Below are 23,349 nucleotides of genomic sequence, written 5' to 3' on the forward strand. Positions count from 1 at the left end.
GGAGCGAAAGGCTATTTACAATTTGTACAGAAACCAGATGGCAGTTATAAGAGTAGAGGGGCATGAAAGGGAAGCAGTGGTGAGGAAGGGAGTGAGACAGGGTTGTAGCCTCTCCCCGATGTTATTCAATCTGTATATTGAGCAAGCAGTAAAGGAAACAAAAGAAAAATTCGAAGTAGGTATTAAAATCCATGGAGAAGAAATAAAAGCTTTGAGGTTCGCCGATGACATTGGTATTCTGTCAGAGACAGCAACAGACTTGGAAGAGCATTTGAACGGAATGGACAGTGTCTTGAAGGGAGTATATAAGATGAACATCAACAAAAGCAAAACGAAGATAATGGAGTGTGGTCGAATTAAGTCGGGTTATGCTGAGGGAATTAGATTAGGAAATGAAACACTTAAAGTGTAAAGTAGTTTTGCTATTTGGGGAGCAAAATAACTGATGACGGTCGAAGTAGAGAGCATATAAAATGTAGACTGGCAATGGCAAGGAAAGCGCTTATGAAGAAGAAAAATTTGTTAACATCGAGTATAGATTTAAGTGTCAGGAGGTCTTTTCTGAAAGTATTTGTATGGAGTGTAGCCTTGTATGGAAGTGAAAGATGGACGATAAATACACTCCTGGAAATGGAAAAAGAACACATTGACACCGATGTGTCAGACCCACCATACTTGCTCCGGACACTGCGAGAGGGCTGTACAAGCAATGATCACACGTACGGCACAGCGGACACACCAGGAACCGCGGTGTTGGCCGTCGAATGGCGCTAGCTGCGCAGCATTTGTGCACCGCCGCCGTCAGTGTCAGCCAGTTTGCCGTGGCATACGGAGCTCCATCGCAGTCTTTAACACTGGTAGCATGCCGCGACAGCGTGGACGTGAACCGTATGTGCAGTTGACGGACTTTGAGCGAGGGCGTATAGTGGGCATGCGGGAGGCCGGGTGGACGTACCGCCGAATTGCTCAACACGTGGGGCGTGAGATCTCCACAGTACATCGAGGTTGTCGCCAGTGGTCGGCGGAAGGTGCACGTGCCCGTCGACCTGGGACCGGACCGCAGCGACGCACGGATGCACGCCAAGACAGTAGGATCCTACGCAGTGCCCTAGGGGACCGCACCGCCACTTCCCAGCAAATTAAGGACACTGTTGCTCCTGGGGTATCGGCGAGGACCATTCGCAACCGTCTCCATGAAGCTGGGCTACGGTCCCGCACACCGTTAGGACGTCTTCCGCTCACGCCCCAACATCGTGCAGCCCGCCTCCAGTGGTGTCGCGACAGGCTTGAATGGAGGGACGAATGGAGACGTGTCGTCTTCAGCGATGAGAGTCTCTTCTGCCTTGGTGCCAATGATGATCGTATGCGTGTTTGGCGCCGTGCAGGTGAGCGCCACAATCAGGACTGCATACAACCGAGGCACACAGGGCCAACACCCGGCATCATGGTGTGGGGAGCGATCTCCTACACTGGCCGTACACCTCTGGTGTCGAGGGGACACTGAATAGTGCACGGTGCATCCAAACCGTCATCGAACCCATCGTTCCACCATTCCTAGACCGCCAAGGGAACTTGCTGTTCCAACAGGACAATGCACGTCCGCATGTATCCCGTGTCACCCAACGTGCTCTAGAAGGTGTAAGCCAGCAAGATCTCCGGATCTGTCCCCCATTGAGCATGTTTTGGACTGGATGAAGCGTCGTCTCACGCGGTCTCCACGTCCAGCACGAACGCTTGTCCAACTGAGGCGCCAGGTGGAAATGGCATGGCAAGCCGTTCCACAGGACTACATCCAGCATCTCTACGATCGTCTCAATGGGAGAATAGCAGCCTGCATTGCTGCGAAAGGTGGATATACACTGTACTAGTGCCGACATTGTGCATGCTCTGTTGCCTGTGTGTATGTGCCTGTTGTTCTGTCAGTGTGATCATGTGATGTATCTGACCCCAGGAATGTGTCAATAAAGTTTCCCCTTCCTGGGACAATGAATTGACGGTGTTCTTATTTCAATTTCCAGGAGTGTAGTTTGGACAAGAAGAGAATAGGAGCTTTCGAAATGTGGTGCTGCAGAAGAATGCTGAAGATTAGATGGGTAGATCACATAACTAATGAGGAGGTATTGAATAGAATTGGGGAGAAGAGGAGTTTGTGGCACAACTTGACAACAAGAAGGGCCCGTTTGTCATGTTCGGAGGCATCAAGTTATCACAAATTTGGCGCTGGAGGGCTGCCTGGAGGGTAAAAATCGTAAAGGGAGACCAAGAGATGAATACACTAAGCAGATTCAAAGGGTGTAGGTTGCAGTAAGTACTGGGAGATGAAGAAGCTTGCACAGGATAGAATAGCATGGAGAGCTGCATCAAACCAGTCTCAGGACTGAAGACAACAACAACACAACAACACTATTCCAAAGACATTTCCAGTGCTTCTAAGTTACTCATCCCAGCAACAGTTCTAGATTCATATACAGCAATATTTACTGCGTTTTCGTTGGTGTAGAAATTTTGGAAAACCGCATACAGTAACTACGTTTTATGTTCATTTAAATTTGGCATGCTTTTTTCGTTCTGTAACAGTGTCTTTTGTGTGTCTCATTGGGGGACGTGAAACGGGAAACTGTGGGTAGGGGGGGGGGGGGGGGAAGGGATCGGTCAGTTACGTCTCCATATCTGCATCTCTTATTAAGAAATTTCTGTGACAGGGTGTGTTGCAACATTTACGAGTACAACGATTGTTCATTCCAGTCTCTCTAATACCACAAACACAATTCGCAGTGAACACCAAGTTGGGGTACTAATTATAGGGTGTTTGCAGGAGTCACATCTGCTTTCTGGAGAGTGAAGACAGGAAGACAGGGGCCTGGTCCAGCCTTGAGGCAGTTCGTTGTTAACGGACGATCTTACACGTAGGATCCAGTTTGGCGGTGCTCTGCTCTCTTAGAGATTGAAATTATTGCCATGTTCTGCGTGTGTGGAAAGAAAACAGATGTCCGACGTATTCAGATAAGCGTCTTTTCAGCAAAGAGGAATGGGCGGTCAACTTTTTTTTATTGCGAAACAGCGCAAAATGCAAAGTTTTCGAGTGTCTCTCGTGCTCCACTGGGACACGTCGCTGCTTTGTACGTCATACCCTATCTCGTGGCGCTTCCTTTTTCCTTTGGAATGGAAAGTAGCCTCATCACTGAACACAAAAAATGAAACAGAATCCTGATGTTTCATATCCATGCATAGAATAACATCAAAAAAGTCTACTCTTTGTCCTTTATTACCGTTACGAATGGTTGTAACAATTTTATCATGTATCGCTTGAAACATAAACGTAACGGCACAACACTCCATAAATACACACGTAATCGTTTATTCTCGGATAGCACGGCGAGCAGACTTATGAGGAATATGTGCAAATATCCGCTGAAGGCGCTCAAAATCTAATTAGTAGACGAACGCCACTTATGGATTGTCGGCCCCCGGTAGCTGCGTGGTCAGCGTGACATACTGTCAATCCTAAGGGCCCGGGTTCGATTCCCGGCTGGGTAGGAGATTTTCTCCGCTCAGAGACTGAGTGTTGTGTTGTCCTAACCATGATCATTTCATCCCCATCGACGCGCAGGTCGTCAAAGTGGCGTCAAATCGAACGACCAGCACCAGGCGAACGGTCTACCCGACGGGAGGAGCTAGCCACACGGCATTTCATTTTGCTTATGGATTTCCCCTTAAAAAACAACGAAAAATCTTGAGTCTGTTGGTAATCGTGCTTTGAGCTGTAGGATGTATAAGTGCAATATAGGGATGGGAAAACCGACCAGTTAAAATCGATACCGTTACAGTACTTCTGAGTAGCTGGTACTTTTCGGTATTTTTTTGGCCTTAGCTATAACAGTCCTTGCTTTTTTTTACGAATAACCGGGTAAAAAAACCAAATTATCGATTATTCATAGCAGTTTTATTAAACGAGTAATTTTTAGTAAAACCTCCATTACTTTTAAATATTTTGCGACAATAGAAAACGGGAAAATAGATCAGTACTGTTCCAATAACAATGCCGACAGAAACGAGCAACAGACACATGGCATTCGAATCGGTACAGCGTTGTTGAGAAAATAGTGTACCTTTTAAAATGTGGCGTGGCTTATGAGGTGGTATGCTTGAAAGTGCAGTGTACAAGACTTCTCCCATCTGATCTATAATTATGGTTGTTTCTCGCTGACACCGTCGGACATTACAGAAAGGCACTATCCCTAGTCTGGAAGTATTTCAGAAAGTGCGGTATCACTGCTTTAAAAGATTAAAAACAGGAGAAGCCACAACAAACTTGCGACATGATATAAAGAGAAAATTTAAAAATATGACAATTCACACATCTGCTGCCTTTACCTGCTTGGAGACCTTGAAAACGACAAATTAACACGAAAAATAACGTTTTTCAACCTCAGTTTCCGCCCTTCAGCACTAATATTCGTAATGCCCAAACAATGGTATGTTCCCCGGTCACAAAATGATTTTAGAGCAGTTTCGAAAAAACTTAGTCAGTAGAACAACTTTGATGACTTTTTACAATATTTAAAAACTTATCAGTTTTCGAGAAAAGTAGCGATGGATTTGCCTATTTAATTTAACATGTACCTTGAAACTAAGGAGGCTATTTCAGAAGGCGATTATCTTAAGCGATTTTAGCTGTAAGGTTAAACTGGTGTTGAAACAACTGATGTAACCGAAAATCGGTGTTTCAGCGATGCCTACTGCCATGCTCTCAAAGAATATCCCACCTCAGAATTGTAACTAAGTTGCACCTGTTGAAACGCCATTTGTTGCTGTCTTATTACCCCCTCCTGCATACGTCTTTGATGTTTCGATATCTGAAAAGCACAGGGCCTGCACGACTTAAAAATAGTGCACCTCTCAAATGCAGTATGCATATATGGCCTCATATTTCTTGTGTTATCCATCATGAGCTCGACTTTCACTCAGACTGGAAAGATCGATAACATGACGACAATGTGCCACCCACAATAATTTTATTCATCATTTGACGTCGCTAGAGTATGGTAAGAGGAAAATCCTTATCTGCCTATATTACTCTACTTGAATACATATCTTAATTTTTTGGAGTCATTAGTCATTTGCTGATTTGATACTGACGGCCAAGGATTCCTATTCTCCCCTTCATCTCAGAATTACAGTTACCGCTATGTCCTGAATTATTTATTGGACTTATTCAAATCTGTGTCTTCCCTTAAGGTTTTACCCTCTACAGCTCCCACTAGGACCATGGATGTTACTACTTGACGTAATCCATGTACTATAATGATGTCCCTTCATCTTGTAAATGTTTTCCACATGTTACTTTTTTCACCATTTCTGCGGAGAACCTCCTCATTCCTTGTCTCATCAGTCCACCTGATTTCCAACATTCTTCTGTAGCACCATATCTCAGACGCTTCGATTCTCATCTGATCCGGTTTCCCAATTTTCAAAATTATTCGCTACAATACAATGCCTTGCTGCCCACGTGCATTCTCTGAAATACACATACCAAAAAAAGTTTTGCAACACCTCTGATCCGAGAGTTCAGAAACCAGTACAGAGAATTGGAATAGAGATCAACATAAACATCATTTCCGTCCTTTTTATTACACATGAAAGCCATGCATTGCATTTTGTACCACGATACAGCGAGGCCTTCATAGGTGGTGGTCCAAACTGCTGTACACACCGGTACCTCTAATACCCAGTATCACGTCCTCTTGCATTGATGCATGCATACTATCAAGGCACTGTTCTTCCAGATTGTCCCACTCCTCAACGGCGATTCGGCGTAGATCCCTCAGAGTGGTTGGTGGGTCACGTCGTACATAAACAGCCCTTATTAATCTATCCCAGGCATGTTCGGTAGGGTTCATGTCTAGAGAACATGCTGATCATCCTAGCCGAGTGGTGTCGTTATCATGAAGGAACTCATTCACAAGATGTGCACGATAGGGGCCCGAATTGTCCATGAAGACGAATGCGCCGACAATATGCTGCTGATATGGTTGAATTATCGGTCGAAGGATGTCATTCACGTATTATACAGCCGTTGCGGCGCATTCCATGACCACCAGCGGTGTACGTCGGCCCCACATAATGCCATTCCAAAACAGCAGGGAATTTGCTGCACTCGCTGGACAGTGTGTCTAAGGAGTTCAGCCTGACCGGGTTGCCTCCAAACACATCCCCGACGATTGTCTGGTTGAAGGCATATGCGAGACTCATCGGTGAAGAGAACGTGATGCCAATCCTGAGCGCTCCATCTGTACCGCGCTACATGGTGTCGTGGTTGCAAAGATGGACATCGCGATGGACGACGAGTGAAGTTGGGCATCACGCAGCCTATGCGCACAGTTTGAGTTGTGACGCGACGTCCTGTGGATGCACGAAAAGCATTATACAACATAGTGGCGTTGCAGTCAAGGTTCGTCCGAGCAATGATCTGTAGGTAGCGGTCATCTACTGCGGTAGTAACCCTTGGGCGGCCTGAGCGAGGCTTGTCATCAACAGTTCCTTTCTCTCTGTGTCTCCTACATGTCCGAACAACATCACTTTGGTTCACTCGGAGACGCCGGGACACTTCCCTTTTTGAGAGCCCTTCCTGGCACAATAATTAACAATGCTGACGCGATCGAACAGCGGTATTGACTACATAGGCATGGTTGAACTACAGACAAAAGAAGGCGTGTACCTCCTTCCTGGTGGAATGACTGGAACTGATCGGCTGTCGGACCCCCTCCGTCTAATAGGCGCTGCTCATGCATGGTTGTTTACATCTTTGGGCGGGTTTAGTGACATCTCTGAACAGTTAAAGGGACTGTGTCTGTGATATAATATCCACAGTCAATTTCTATCTTGAGGGGTTGTGGTAACCGGGGTGATGGAAAACTTTTTTTGATGTGTGTATCTTCCTCAAATTAAAGCCTATGCTTGATAATAGTAGCTTTCTCTTGGCCAGGAATGCCCTCTTTTCCTGTACTAGTCTGATTTTTACATTGTCCTTGCTTCGTCCATCATGAGTAATTTTACTTCAAAGGTAGCAGAATTGCTGAACTTTGACATATGATCCCCACTTTTTATGTTTAGTGTCTCGCTGTTCTCATTTGCGTCACTTCTCATTATCTTTGTCTTTTCTAGTTTACTCTTAATCCAGATTGTATATTCCTTCGACTGTTCGTTTCCTTCAACAGATCCTGTAATGCTTTTCCATTTTCACTGAGGATAGCAATGACATCATAGAATCTTGTATTGAGTTTCTTTCACCCTGACTTTTAATCCCACTCTTAAAACTCTCTTTTATTTCCATCATTGCTTCTTTATGTGTAGATTGAACAGGAGGTTAAAATATATGTTAGACATACCGATCATAATGGCCCTTTCATAACTGAATCCCGCTAGACTGAAGAATTGGGTAAACAATTTTGTTTGTTGTTTGCAACGTTGTGTTCGACAGCCAAATGCAAACATTTAATGCTTTTCCGAAATATTGCTCTATGTTTTGACGCTGTCATATCCTGTCATTGAGGACATGACGCCAGGTGCTTGATAAGGACGGTCTACAGAGTAATGTTTGCGCCGTATGCTTTCTAGCGGAATCTGTGGCGCTAGTGGCTTCACACTATCAGAAATATCGAAATAATCTTTGCTACTATATACGCACTTTCTCTGAGTTCTGTATGATGTCGTCTACAGGTCAGAATATTAGACATAAAAATCATCGAAGCCTCGAGTCCTCACTAAAACCTGATGTGTCAAGAAAAAGAGAGATGTTCCTCCACTAATTTAAAATTTTCGGCAACATTCTTTCACCGGATATTTAACAGCGTTCGGTGTAAAATATTACAATTCAGTAAAACAGTCTCGATTGCAACAGATATTTACTATAGTTAGAGACTGCTTTCGGTCTATAATTCAGAACACCTTAAAGCCGCAAGCACCGTGATGGCGGCTGGCGGCGGCTGTCGGAGCAAAAACCGTGAGAACACGGACGTCAGCTGCATCCAAGAATGTCGTTCGCGAGGAACTAAGTTCTCATTAGGTTACTGTAATTGAATCGTAGTATATACTATTTTTATTAATAAAGGTGCGTGTAAATTGACTCATATTAATGATTTTTGATAACATGGCTTGCAAATCAGGGATCTAAATTGTATTGTAATAAAATAATCAACCTAGATCGGATAATATTTTATTCGTCGTAACCAGTCTCAATCTTTGAGGGTCATCTTCAGACCTGTAAGTGTCTGCATCGGGCAGCCAACGAATGTGCCTTTTGGCAGATATTTGGCTCCGCTCGCCGCCTCCGCAAGTCGGTAAAAGAGACGCTTAATGGTCTGAAGATGACCTTCAAAGGTTGAAACCGATTACCAAGAATAAAATATCTTGCTATCAAGACCGAGTACGTTATTATGACTCATTTTAGCTATTTCGAAGAAGTATACGTCGTTTTTGCGTCCTCTTACAATAATGGTACCAGTGAGACAGACTGTCATGCTTACGGGGAAGATAAGTAAAGCAATCTCTTGACGAAAGATCTGTCAATCTTTTAGTGATAATTGAGACAGGTGAAGTAAATCACAGTTAGGGGACATGAGCGCTGTGAACCAGAGCAATTCAAGAAATGCTGTTGGCAAAAGTTATTTTATTTAGCATGTGGATCAACAAATTACAAATAACAAAGGAGAGTATGATGAGAAGAATACGGTGATCGCTATCACTGGTTCAAAATACAGTTATCAGAGACACACACTCTCTCTCTCTCTCTCTCTCTCTCTCTCTCTATCTCTCTCTCTCTCTGTCTCTGTCTCTCTCTCTCTCTCTCTCGTGTGTTGTGTGTGTGTGTGTGTGTGTGTGTGAGAGAGAGAGAGAGAGAGAGAGAGAGAGAGAGAGAGAGAGAGAAAGAGGATGGTGGACGCCTTGTCGTGCGTCGATCGTGTGCACTTGGTCACCTTGAATTTCACAACTGATGCGATATCGACGGACAATATCGACGGACAACGCTTCTACAGGATAAGTTACTCATCGACGTTTGGTGAAAGTGCTGTCAAAGTAAGCTAGTTTATCGTTGTCAGAATCAAGACGTTAAGTCCGTAGCCATGTGAACAAGCCAAAACACGTTTACATCGATTTCCGCTTTCCTTAGAGCACAGCGTCCAGTCAGTACACAAACAAATAGAGGTCAAAGTCTGAATGTAGCTCGTAATCATTCAGTCAATGCAAATGCAATTAGAAGTCAATCTCTGGATATTAGAATAAGAAATTCGCGATAGCGGTTTTGGTATTCGAATAATTGTCATATTCCCACACCATTTCGGTAATGGTGATTGTGAATAGGCTATAAGGAATTATGATGGGATCGTGGAATGTAGGTAAAAAATTATGATCGCATAATGTGCTTTGTTTTCTACATGTATAAGGAATTGAGCTATATTCTTCTGCTTCGCGACACACCGTAAACCAAAATTTTTATGTGACTTCTGGGTATAAAGTCAAAGAATACCTATAGATGCGAAGCGGATGAGGCTCAAGGTAGAGGATGAGAGCGAGATAGACCTAAAACTGTAACCACTACTCTATGCTCCATTGGAATTAACTCTGATGTGCTTCGGAAACTTAAATTTTCTTGACAGTATTTCTATAGCTCCTGAGAAGATGCTCGATAACAGATCGGCTTCTTGATTGGAAAGACAGTGGCTCGAAGCCGCGCTCTGTCACCGCTAACCTCTTCGCTGCATGCTGTCTGGCGTCGTGTTTGTTGATGGAAAACCACAATGCAGTTCACCATCAATTCCTTTCCGTTTCGAAAGTGTTTGGACGAGTCATAAACGCAGATTGAGCTCAGGGTTTCATTTTCGTACTTTTGCGTCAATATTTGATTATTCGAGGTATGTTGCCACGGGATGGTAGATCTACAAGTGTTCACTACTAAGGAAATTAGTTAATTTTTTTTTATTTCGTCCATCTCTGTTACACTGATATGAAATTTGGCTGCAGTGGTTATAGGTTTCGGGGTGACACGTCCACTCACAAACCACACACCTCATTATCAACTGTTACGGACGTGTCAGCCCGAAACCGGTAAGCACTGCAGAAATTTTTTTTGTCAATGCAAGTAAGACGAACGAAATAAAAAATTATCCAATTGTATCAATATCGCAAGCGTCTCCGTTGGAATTTTTCACGACTTGTAAGAAACAATTGAAGTATGAGTTCTCGTATTCAGCACATCCGGTTTGTCAAAGGAGATAAATCTGCATCAGCTTACTGTGTCGGACGTCACGTAGCAAATCATGACACGCCTCTTGATGTCCAAGTGCATGCAAGCATTTTTAACACGGGTTGACATTCTGGTATCAGCCTATTCGCAGAATTTTTCAGCCACATTCCGAGGAATTTAAATCCAGTGTGGGAAATGTCTTCATAAGAGTAGAATTAGACCGGTGGTAACAGTATTTAAGTGGAAACCATAAATTGGCTAAACACCCACGAGCTTCCGGCTGAGTGCTCCTAGGCCACAGTCGACTGTCGTGTAATTGCTGCTGCCGTCCTGCCACCTGTGACGTCACTGATGCTCACTCCAGTGCCGTATGTGGTAACAGGTAAGAGTGGTGTCTGTTCTGTCCGGACTCCCGTTGGAATCAGAAAAATGCGAGTACGAGATTAATGAGCGGGGTCATCGTGGTGCGGCGAGAGGGAAGTTGGAAATTTGGGTCTGACGGAAAGTGTGCTTGGATAGCCGAGGCGGCTGTCAGCCTTCGGAATGACAGCAGCTCGAACGTCCAGTTTACCTACCTGCCGTGTTAGCGCGCGGCGATGGTGGTGTTGTTCTTTACAGCCGTGCAACTTACTTCCTCCCATAGTTCTCGTTGCCGTATGAGGTACCAGCAGAGATGGTGGTCGCGGCGTTGAAACCAATATGGTGGAAAAATTGGTACACCGTACCACGTAGCCAGTTCTGAACTGGGTGCGCTAGGTGCGCATGGACCTTACTAAATATGTCTCGTCCTACGTGAACATTGGCGGATGCCGTGTCATCGTAATTTACGACGGTAGCCAAAGACCTGTTCGGAATGCGGGCAAAAGAGGCACCTCAGTCTGTATGCAATGTCGCACTAAGCAACTGCCGACGGGGCAGCAGGAGATGTCGCCCGATTTGAAGGTGTTCCCGTCGACATACGTGGAGACCCTTAATTTTGTTCCATCTGTTCATCGACTGGAGATAAAAGCGTCGACTTCAGTCGATCCCGAGAAACCTGCGATGTGGCGGCAGGGCACTGCAGACGGACATTCTGCACTGCCAGAGCGCCCCCTGGCATAAATCTTGCAATGCGAAGGAGGAACGGCTACGCAGGAGGAGTTGGCCACCGCAGATTTGGTGGTGAGAACTGATGCTTTTGTTCCTGATGGCAACGATCCCCAGTCGTTGTCCGATACCGACACTCATGCTTGACAACAAAAGACTCGAAACCGACAGAGAAAAAACATCTACTGGCTTCATCGAGCACCTGCAGGACGATGTCTACAGAAGACATCTCGACGGTGACGACCATTCCCAGCAGGAAGACATGATCGTCGGTTTCCCTGACTTGGTTCATTCGACAGGGGATTCGAAGGAGACTTCTCACAGTTCCATGCCAGTGGATGATGGACAGTGGATGGACTAAGTATCTACACTGTCACAGATGGGCTGCAAGCTTCAGCCGTCCCATTAATTCTGAGGGATAATAACAGCACAAGCCTGAGTGCATGGGCCAACCATGACGGGGTCGTGACGCCTGCTGCAGCAGCTGAAGTTGTTGCAGTTGTTTCACATCACGACATACAAACGCCAGTGACATAGGAGGGGACACGCTGACGGCATGACCTTCTTCAAGTCTGCCACCTCCACCGCTACCAACGGCCGTCAAAAATATCGCCTTCCCGTGCCAGGCCGTCCAGATTGGCACTATAAACTTCAATACCATCAGTGCGAAGGCTAATATGCAGCTGTCTCGTGACATGTTGCGGGCGGCAGAACTCGACAACGCACTCCTCCAGGAAGTGCGCCGCAACCAGTTCCCGTCTACTTATGGGTACGACGTTTACAAAATGCTTTGCACTGATAATGGCAGCAGTACGGCCGTTCTTGTGAAAGAAGGCATCATTATTGATTGTGTGACGACATATCTCCTATCAGCATGAGGACTTGCGATTACACATTAGGGCGTCAGGATTGAGAATGTGTACGGTCCCTCCAGCCTCCGGTAAGGACAAAAAGAGAGACCTAAATTTTATGCTCAGGAAGTCAGACTCTTATTCGAGAGACGCTACAATCATATATCATAGGGGTCAACTTCAGTTGTACCCAGTTACAACAGGATCAATACCATACTTCAGCATGTAGAAAGAACTGTTCGCGAGGTGCAAGATCTTCGCCTCGTCGTTACCTGGCAGGGGTACACCGGACAATTGGCGAGTCCCCTTGACAGGTTAACAGAGGCTGCACCTCCAGGAGACTTACGGTGGAGTCACTTGATGCTGAGACATAGCCGACAGCCTTTCTGAAATATCTCCCTCCCACGATAGTGGGTGTGGCAGATAAAAAGCTCATGAAAGATGAATGTAACGCTCCTAGACGATCTGGAGTGTCGGCAGGGCATTGTGGAGACCTGGGAGAACTGTGAGAGGTTGCATCCAACGTTTCCTTTCACGATGCAGTGGGGACTCGATTGCGCAAAACTTGCACTGCATCGTACGATGATGAATTCCGCTAGAGAGGCTATGTGTTGGCAACAGCACATCATGGAATATCATTTTATGCTACTCTAGAAGATATCTGCCCAACCACCATCACCAGGATGGCAAAATTCACTACAGTCGCACGACATCGTCTTGAGCACATGTGTAGTCATGACAGGATCGAGGGTCCATGCATCACATTATCCATGAATGTCGCAGATGTCGAAGAGCATTGGATATCCCAGGTGACCAGCGCCTGAAGGTCGAAAAGGATATCACCAACGCCTTCTTGGATCATTACTGGCGGTTCTACGTCACAGAAGGCCATGATGTTATGGAGGTGGATGAAGTCCTCCACTAGCTGCATCAGACCCTCGATGGAGACTAGTTAGAGAACCTGACGGACTCGATAACGGTGAGGACGTTGCCAATGACCTCCGCGAAGGGCGGCTAACAAGTAGGCGGGCCCAGGTGGTCTCCCGATAAGGTTTTATTGTATGTTCCATGATGTTATGATGCCCCGATGTGTTACAATGTACCGAGAATTGATGAAATCTGCCTTTGTGACAGCATCCATATATCGGTCCTAAAGCTATTTTCGAGGAGGAGAGTTGAGTATTACCAGTCTCAATAGCGATTTCAAGATCTTTACGAGAATTCTGGCTACTTGCATTCGGAGTGTCGTTCCCCAAGTCGTCCCAGCAGACCGGAAGTGCCTCAGTGGTAACTGCGACATCCCTACGGCGCTCAGTTATTGTCGTGATGTCATCGCACTGACTGAGGTGTGTAGCCTGTGAAGGTCTTCAGTGTGTGTTGACTTTGACCTCGCTTTCAGTAGGGTATGTCATGACTACCTTGAGAATATACCCCAGCAGTTGGCCTTTCCTACTCCTTCATAAATACTGTCATACACTTTCTGTGTGACACAACTTCACAAGTTATGATCAATGGACGTATAGCGGGCAACGCTGTGAGGCAATGTTGCCCCTGTTGGTTGTTATGTATACAGTTGCCAATGAGCCACTGTTACATGGACTACGGTACCGGCTGCAGGGACTTACGCTGAGATACCTATCCTTCATTTGCTGTGCATATGCGGACCGTTAGGTGTTAGCAGTGCATACAGCAGATAAAGTCCAAAGAGCACTGGACTGGATTGCCAAATACGGTGCCACAGTCAGAAGCTGCTTGAACTTGGGAAAGTCTGGATCAGCCTCCTAGATGGAAGCTTTGCCCCATACTCATTCTAAGATATAATCAAATGTTTGGGGTTATCGTTAAGCATGACAGTCGTTAGATGACACATTTTACCTTACAAGACATATGTATGGATTTCTGTATCAACTTGTTCAAGTCTTTGAACTTGGTCCAATGGTGGGCTTATGTAAACATCTAACAGGCATCCAGAGTACCACATCTGGCTACCGTCTTTTCAATGCCAAAGACGATAACACGCAGTTTACAGGCAGTCTTTGGTCACTTCCCCATTTATGGGATGATCATCAAAGTGCGATACAATACGCTCTCCCTCCCTACCAAAAACGGCAGTCTCCTAATTGTTAGTGTTCGGGTTAGACCAACTGCTTTATAAGTCGTCACGATGATGAAGATGTGGAATCTTCACCAGCGCAGCTTCACAGGAATTCTGAATGAAGAACTGGCCCCCACCTCTCATGAACCACCAATTGGCATGGCGCATACTTCACCAACATTGCCTTACCTTAAGGAGTTTTTTGTGGACTTCAGTTATGTCAATGTTGACCTGCCGAGAGAGCGGTTGCAAAGGGCTTGTGATGTTTATTGCCAGATGACGCGAGCCCATCCCCAAAATCCAACTGAAATCCGTCTACTCTCAGTTACTTGCCCAATGGGCTGACGTTTAGCAGAGGCCGCCCTTCTCGATTCCGACGCCAGAGCGACCAGGTATTAGGTGGTCAATCACAAATATATGAATTGCCAGATTCTCCATTATGTTCTGAATATCATCTACATGATCCAGATGAACAGCGTCTGGAATGTGGAGATTTGGAGGTTCACGAGACATGTTAGCCCTCATGCAGCGAACGACTCCTACACCAGTGACTCCGATACCCTTCCTTATCCGATATGTCGTTTTATCCATGTACTAAGATGACTGCAGTGATAGGATCAAGTGTCTGGCCATATTGAATCTTTACCGGTATGGTGACAAACACTTTCCCGATTTGTGGATCTTCCTATTGGTTAGATTCAGAAGTCTACGACGTCATCCGCGCTACCACCAATACTTTGCTAATTATCTAGGTAGTGTCGTCTTGGACTCTCCCCACAGTTGCGTGTGTCATGTATGAGAAGTTAACCACATGCGCATGTCAGTGTTACGAAATGAACTGGAACAAGTGGAAGAACCATTTGATTGTTTTTTTGGTACAATGTTCCCGGCTCCAATGGTGGATTGGAAGGATCAATGGAAATGCTGATCGATGGTGCCAGTGGGTGTAGTGTCTAATGCTGGTTCCGCCAGAATGGTGGCCTCTACTCTCTATGTCCACTTTAATTGAGTTTTTTGTTGTTTAGTTACTTCCTTTACCCTTAGAATAAGGGAGGGGGGAGGGCGCCATGGCACAAATAATGGTGTTTTGTTTGACCCGCTTTCTTGCTCCATCCAAAAAGAAACTTATTGGAGTGCTTCGGGAGTGGGAAGCGGGAGGCATAGTGGCCAGGCCTCGGATTTCGACTCCTGCACTTCTGCCCCTTCGGGAAAAGAATCTCGTTCTAGAGAAGCAGAGCATCCGGCTTCGAGTCCCGGTTCGGCACAGATTTTCAGCTTTCTTCGTAGCATAGCTGCACTGCCCTGCTCTGCTGGAAGCCATTATTTCCTTTCTATCTGTTATCACACAGTTTCTTCTCCCTTTCTTTCACCCGAATTATTTATGTACACGTGTAATGTTTTTGTTGTGCAATCGCCGCACCCGCTTCAACCTTCCGATGACTGGGTGACAAGTTCAGATATGCTCCAAGCTCCGTCTATAGGAGCATCGCAGAAACCATTTGTTCGTTTAATAACAGATGTCTTGCCGAAAGCCGAAATCTCTTGTGTATTTAAAAAATTGACACAGTTGGTACCGCGAGTAAATTTTAAAAATAAACATTACCGTGATACCATGGATTCCCGCGTAACATAACCCTACGGTGAGGAAACGTGGCGCAGCGTTTAACTCATTGGGAATCGCGCGTTCAGAAGTCTAGTATAATAAGTTCTCTAGCCTTCCTGTTATACTACATTGATGAAATGACGATTCCACGATTTTCCATCGTTAGCCACTACATTGGCACTGGTGCTTCCAGCAGTATATTTCACCGTGTCTAATTCGCCCAACTATCTGAAAGACTACATCACACCCGGTAGCAACTGGATACAAAAGGCCGTGACATTATGAAAGACCACCTTTAGCCGACGGACTTGCTTTGGAACGACTCAGCCACAGTAACACAGCAGATACCATCACAGAAGAAACCATGGATAAGCAGAAAGGGAATCTCAGCCACTTTGACAACAACAAAATCGGACAGAACATGAAACGACAGGTGAGGAATATCGATGCTGCCACTCATAACTTCGCAACATCGCCACGAAGCATCCCTTTCAGTGACATAACAGGTGGTGTAGAACAATCAGTTCACAAGTCCCCAATGAAACTGCAGAAGAAATTCATTGTTTCTAAATCCACGTCGCTTGGGTCAAACATGACAGCTGACCACAGTTGCCTTCCTGTACTCACCACTGTACCGCCAGGCGATGAAGGCAACACAGCCGTCGTAACTGAACATGGCGTTAAGTTCCGGTTCAAGCTGTAGGAGCAGACGTAACAGAATTTTCGTGGGGCTCAACATCCAGAGAAATAAGGAAAACGTTGGAGAACTTCCAGCACTCACAACTGGAAGAGAGTGTCATTAAGAATCTCCTCCCTCAGGTAGCTCGACCACCTACGTTTTATGGTCTGCCTTAAGTGCATAAGAACGAAACACGCCTACCGCCCATCGTGACCAACATCGGATCGCTTTCTTACGGCCTTGCGGAACACCTGCCCAGCCTCCTTACTCCGAACATTAGTCACTGCCTGCACCAAATTAGGAACACGGCCGAATCCATCAGACAAATAAAACGTCTGCACCTTGAAGATAGAGATACGGTTGTCAGTTATGACGTCGTAACATCATTCACACAAGATACAATCAAAGACTACACACATTTGTTTTTTGACGACGATGCTGTGGATTTAACTAAGCATTAATTACGTCCCTTAGCTCCAGTCCTAGCCAGTCTGTTTGTGGAGCATTTTAAGGACATCGAATTTGACACGGCTCGTGTTATGTGTAGTTGCTTTTATCACTACGTCGACGCCTGGCCTCAGGGACGCGACGGCTGGGAGAGTTCTTGGACCACATCAGTATCATTAACGACGGCTAGTTCACGATGGATGTAGAGACGGGCGGTGCCTTGTCATTGTTTGACGTCTTCGTCCGCCAACAAACAAAAGGGGTGTCTCAGGCACAGTGTTTACCGGAAATTCACCAAAAAGGACTGGTACCTGCGCGCTACCGCCTACCAACACCCATCGCAGAAACGTCCTGTTCTGAAGACTGGTACATCGAGCGGAAGCCGTTTCAGAGGTTGAGACCCTGAAGAAGGAAGTGACCAACTTACGGAAAGTATTCAAGGAAAAAGTCTCCTGCTATCTACAAATTTCGCACGCGATTTTGGCGAATAACTTAAAGTGAAGGCTCCTGGGGAGGACACAAAGAATCTTACGATTTTGCTGTTCCGTAGCTCAGTAACAGAAAAGATTAGCTTGCTCCTAAACAGGCAGAAAACTCATTCTGTCTTCAGGTCTTCAGCCCAACTTCGAGAATACAAGAGGCCGGTGAAAAATTATGAATGGTTCAGAACGCCAGGGATGTATAAAGTATCATGGTGGCGTGGAGGCTTTTATATTGGAGAAAATGGGCAAGATATATAACAGCACCATATAGAACACGAAAGGTGTCGCCGCCGAAAGTATCATGGAAATCAGCGTTAGCAGAATATGCTGCGGAAACGAACATTGATTTACATTCGATGATACATATAGCATTAAATAAATAAACTGTTTCTTGGACAACGTTAAAGAAGAAGCAATCAAGATAATTTGTAACAACTCTCAATAAAGTCTATGGCCTGTAGATTAGCACAGCGGGTCACACGGCTATCAGAAGGTTTAAGCGGGTGCGGCTGCTGCGCAACGAAAACATTACCGCATATGGCGCTGTGTAGTAAGCACCAGTGACGTCACAGGTGGTTGCCAGCTAGGGTACGTAAGGACAGCAGTAGCAATCATACGACAGTCGCCACTTGACAATGGCCGAGGAGCGGTCGACCGAAAGCACTTGGTTATTTAACAACCAGATGCCGCTGCAAGCTAGAGAAAATGTTGTTGGCATTTGTCGCCGTGAAAATATGCTTTCAGACATAAAGGAGAGATGACTGGACGTGTTAAGAAATCAGGGAATAATTTATAAGATGCTAGAAGTAGCTGTTGAGGGAGAGAGATAGCAATGCGTCCAACAAATAATTGAGGCCATTGTGTGTAAGTAAGTGACACTGTGAGGTGAAGAGACTGACGCAGGAAACGAATTCGCGGAAGGGCCGCAGGCCATATCAGTCCAGTCAGAAGACTCACGACAAAAAAAAAAAAAAAAAAAAAAAAAAAAAAAAAAAAAAAAAAAAAAAAAAAATCATATACCTCATTCCCGAACTGTTCTCAGTTTGGGAGCAAGCTTGGAGCCTGCTGCTTCCATTAATCGAATTTTTATGCTGTTCACAATTGTCCACACCTCTTTCAGGATAATTAAGGCCGTAGAAGAATGGTCTTTTTCGAATGCACTTCTCACAAAAAAACAATTCTCTTAGCCGGGGTCCTAGGTTTTCGTTTATCATGCTTTTTGTGGTCTTGTGGTAATATTTCCATAGAAACGTTGAACCCCTAACAGATATTACTTTATATCTAACGGAGAAGTGAAATATTGATTTTCAGAAATGTAACCGTCCTCACCTGACGTTCTCGTGCCGGCTCATGTAGATCTTCTTGAACTGGCTGTCCTTGGCGGAGCCCAGGTCCTGCCGCATCTTCACCGCCACGTGCTCCGGCAGCACCGACAGCAGCAGCCGCTCCTGCAACAACAACGTGCCCGATGCTCTGTATACGGAGATCAGCTTCACTAAAAGTGTATTCAACTATTTATATTGCGAATAAAAGAAAACCAAGCCTCTATAACACAGATTTCCCACAGATTTTGCTACTAATAATCGGAAATCTGGTTTTGTATTATTACTTGAGATTTTATGTCAAACTAACCTACTCCTTGTTTGATATCTACAAGACTCGTATAGAATTTTTTAATGTTACTGCATCTCAGAAACACGTTGCCAGTAGTGACTGCAATTACCTCTACTATTATTAACAATGTTTTTTATACCTGTAGAATTCCGCAATCGTCATATACAATCTAACATTTGCTCAATGGTTATGCCTCACATTTGTTCACATTTTGTTCTAGAAAACGTTTGTGTCTCGCTCTGCGTGTCTTGTTTACAAAAATTGTTCAGGTTCCCGAGAAGGACATTCAAGAAGAAGACTCCAAGCTGGAGGACAGAAACGTTGCTGCAGATACGATGTGTAGAATGACGCTGTCACTGAGCTCCGAGGTTCCTGACAGATTAATTGTTTTCTTATTTTTTGGTCATCTGGACCCGCGTTTCTCAACCTTTTTTTTTCTTTTAGGGAGCACCAAATTATGTTTCCAACTTTCACGACACCTCTATATATAATTTTTTTCCCACATGCACAAAAGGAAACACATGTAGGGAATACAATACTTTTTTGTTGTTATACTTATAATCATGTATAATGCTGGAAGATTTCTTGCAAATTGGGCTACTTCAAGAAGGAATTGGCCGATACTTTTTATGCTCTAGATGTTTCATCTGCGGGAGGTTAGAATATAAACATCTCGCGACAAACCTAACATGTATTCGCGGCACACGGGGCGTCGCGTCATGGCGGTTGGGGAACGCCGGTCTGGCCATAAAGGTAATTAAACAGCATATCTGGCAGTTTATCATAAAATTACTAAACTTATATTTACTTGACTTCTGGGCTGAAAAAATGATCAGTATACTTTTACGCTAATATAGGGTCCCGGAACTGAAATCACTCCACTTGCACAATGATGGGTGACCTCTCGAAGATAAATGTGCTTTAAATTATTTTTGGAAATAATTTATACCAAACTTCTATGATTGATCAGCCACATGACCAAACCGTAAGTTCATCTTAATGTACTGGTTCATATTTTTAATGTTGTAATTATTACAAATTGTTAATGTACGTAGTACAGTTATACGAGTTAACGTCACTGATATTTGCAGATCTAGAAAATTTAATTCGCAAAAATTTCAGTACCATGAAGGCGTCATCGAAAGCGAATCAAATAGACGTCACAAAAGACTGTTACTATACTTCTGGACCGGAAAAATGAACAGTATTCTCCGGTACTAACCTAGGCTCCTCGGACTGCAGTCACTGTACTTTCGCTATCAAATTAAACAAGGATTTGATCTGTTTGTTGGTTGGTTGATTTGGGGGAGGGAACCAGACAGTGATGTCATCGGTCCCATCAACTAGCAAATGAAGTCGGCCGTGCCCTTTCAAAGAAACCCTCACTGCATTTTCCTGAAGCAATTCTCTCGGGAAGGTTGAACCAGTCTTTCCTGCCACCCTGTGTTTTAGTTGTACTTGTGTAATATGGTAAAGCCTACGTTATCCCCGAGTTCTCATCCGATGGAGGAGATGGAAAACCACAAATGCCCTGCCAATAATCTTCAAGAAAACTATAGAGGGAGATGAAGGTTTGACAACAGTTAGTAGATTCAAATGGATATAGGTTGCTTTATTTACGCAGTGAAAGATTATAGTGGGGAGCTGTGTCGGACTGAAGACCGCTGCAACTACTTCATATCACAGGTTCAAAATGTTCAAATGTGTGTGAAATCTTATGGGACTTAACTGCTAAGGTCATCTAAGCTTACACACTACTTAACCTAAATTACCCCAAGGACACACACACCCATGCCCGAGGGAGGACTCAAACCTCCTCTGGGACCAGCCGCTCAGTCCATGACTGCAGCGCCTTTAGACCGCTCGGCTAATCCCGCGCGGCATATCACAGACACTTAAGGAAGAACATGCCATATGCAGGGTCCTGCGGTCGGTAGAATAGAACTGACAGTCAATTTGAACACACTTTATTATAATTAAAGAAAAACGCCTTCTTGGCATACAGTAAGTGTTAAACGCAAGAACAAAGAGAAAAGAACCTCACAACTCTTGTGGTGGCAAACCAGATAAGGAAACAAGTCAACGGAAGAAAATACTGACCAAAATCGAGACTACATAATACAACATACTACTACAACGCTACAGCCAACGTACAGGGTAAGTACTGGACGGATCCCTTCCTAGCAGTTGCTAAACACAACCGGTCTGAGAGTCTAGACGTGCTTATAAAGCCAGGTTGGCGGAGTGCTACATGAGCCATATGAACTCCTAGTGGTGAAACACTGTCACATGTTGTCAGGTGAAGTAGTTCCATGTTTATTTGGAAAGTCTGTTATTGTTTCTGTCCGCGGGCGATGTTTCTCTGCCCGCCCCTGAAAGGGGGTCGGCAACCCATCTTGCGTGTCGGTTGCGGGGGCCCTCTAACAATAAGGAGCCGCTACGACACCATCATTGTAATTAACGTTAACTACAGTAGTGGCAAAATATGAGAATTTTTCGCCATATCACATTCACACCTTCACTGTTTTTTTTTTTTTTTTCTTTTGGGTCGATGAAACATTTTTGTCCGCGACGAGAAATATCGTAACTTCTACCTTACGTATACTTTGTTCAAGAATTTTGTGATTACTTCCCTATTTACTTATTTAATCATCTGCTTCATTACTAAAATTAGATGCAAGATCACAGCACATATTAGAAGATAATGTCAATAAAAATTACAGTAACTACACTCCTGGAAATTGAAATAAGAACACCGTGAATTCATTGTCCCAGGAAGGGGAAACTTTATTGACACATTCCTGGGGTCAGATACATCACATGATCACACTGACAGAACCACAGGCACATAGACACAGGCAACAGAGCATGCACAATGACGGCACTAGTACAGTGTATATCCACCTTTCGCAGCAATGCAGGCTGCTATTCTCCCATGGAGACGATCGTAGAGATGCTGGATGTAGTCCTGTGGAACGGCTTGCCATGCCATTTCCACCTGGCGCCTCAGTTGGACCAGCGTTCGTGCTCGACGTGCAGACCGCGTGAGACGACGCTTAATCCAGTTCAAACATGCTCAATGGGGGACAGATCGGGAGATCTTGCTGGCCAGGGTAGTTGACTTACACCTTCTAGAGCACGTTGGGTGGCACGGGATACATGCGGACGTGCATTGTCCTGTTGGAACAGCAAGTTCCCTTGCCGGTCTAGGAATGGTAGAACGATGGGTTCGATGACGGTTTGGATGTACCGTGCACTATTCAGTGTCCCCTCGACGATCACCAGAGGTGTACGGCCAGTGTAGGAGATCGCTCCCCACACCATGATGCCAGGTGTTGGCCCTGTGTGCCTCGGTCGTATGCAGTCCTGATTGTGGCGCTCACCTGCACGGCGCCAAACACGCATACGACCATCATTGGCACCAAGGCAGAAGCGACTCTCATCGCTGAAGACGACACGTCTCCATTCGTCCCTCCATTCACGCCTGTCGCGACACCACTGGAGGCGGGCTGCACGATGTTGGGGCGTGAGCGGAAGACGGCCTAACGGTGTGCGGGACCGTAGCCCAGCTTCATGGAGACGGTTGCGAATGGTCCTCGCCGATACCCCAGGAGCAACAGTGTCCCTAATTTGCTGGGAAGTGGCGGTGCGGCCCCCTACGGCACTGCGTAGGATCCTACGGTATTGGCGTGCATCCGTGCGTCGCTGCGGTCCGATCCCAGGTCGACGGGCACGTGCACCTTCCGCCGACCACTGGCGACAACATCGATGTACTGTGGAGACCTCACGCCCCACGTGTTGAGCAATTCGGCGGTACGTCCACCCGGCCTCCCGCATGCCCACTATACGCCCTCGCTCAAAGTCTGTCAACTGCACATACGGTTCACGTCGACGCTGTCGCGGCATGCTACCAGTGTTAAAGACTGCGATGGAGCTCCGTATGCCACGGCAAACTGGCTGACACTGACGGCGGCGGTGCACAAATGCTGCGCAACTAGCCCCATTCGACGGCCAACACCGCGGTTCCTGGTGTGTCTACTGTGCCGTGCGTGTGATCATTGCTTGTACAGCCCTCTCGCAGTGTCCGGAGCAAGTATGGTGGGTCTGACACACCGGTGTCAATGTGTTCTTTTTTCCATTTCCTGGAGTGTATTTCGTTGACATAATGACATTTTACGAACTGACACTTAGTAAACTGATAAACTGTACATGAAGTAGCTTGGGCGGTATAAATCCAGAGCTTTTAAGA

General features: G+C 45.4%; 1 protein-coding gene across 1 annotated transcript in view; it reads right to left on the bottom strand.

Moving 5' to 3' along the window:
* Positions 1-23,349, bottom strand: part of LOC126335781 (adenylate cyclase type 3) — an 861,859-nt gene that overhangs the window by 440,008 nt on the left and 398,502 nt on the right. The window contains exon 5 of the mRNA XM_049999243.1: positions 18,816-18,934. Within this exon, the coding sequence (XP_049855200.1) occupies positions 18,816-18,934 (119 nt within the window). The remainder of the gene's footprint in view (positions 1-18,815; positions 18,935-23,349) is intronic.

The sequence above is a fragment of the Schistocerca gregaria genome, chromosome 2, assembly GCF_023897955.1.
Source record: "Schistocerca gregaria isolate iqSchGreg1 chromosome 2, iqSchGreg1.2, whole genome shotgun sequence".
In the NCBI taxonomy this organism is placed as follows: Eukaryota; Metazoa; Arthropoda; class Insecta; order Orthoptera; family Acrididae; genus Schistocerca; species Schistocerca gregaria.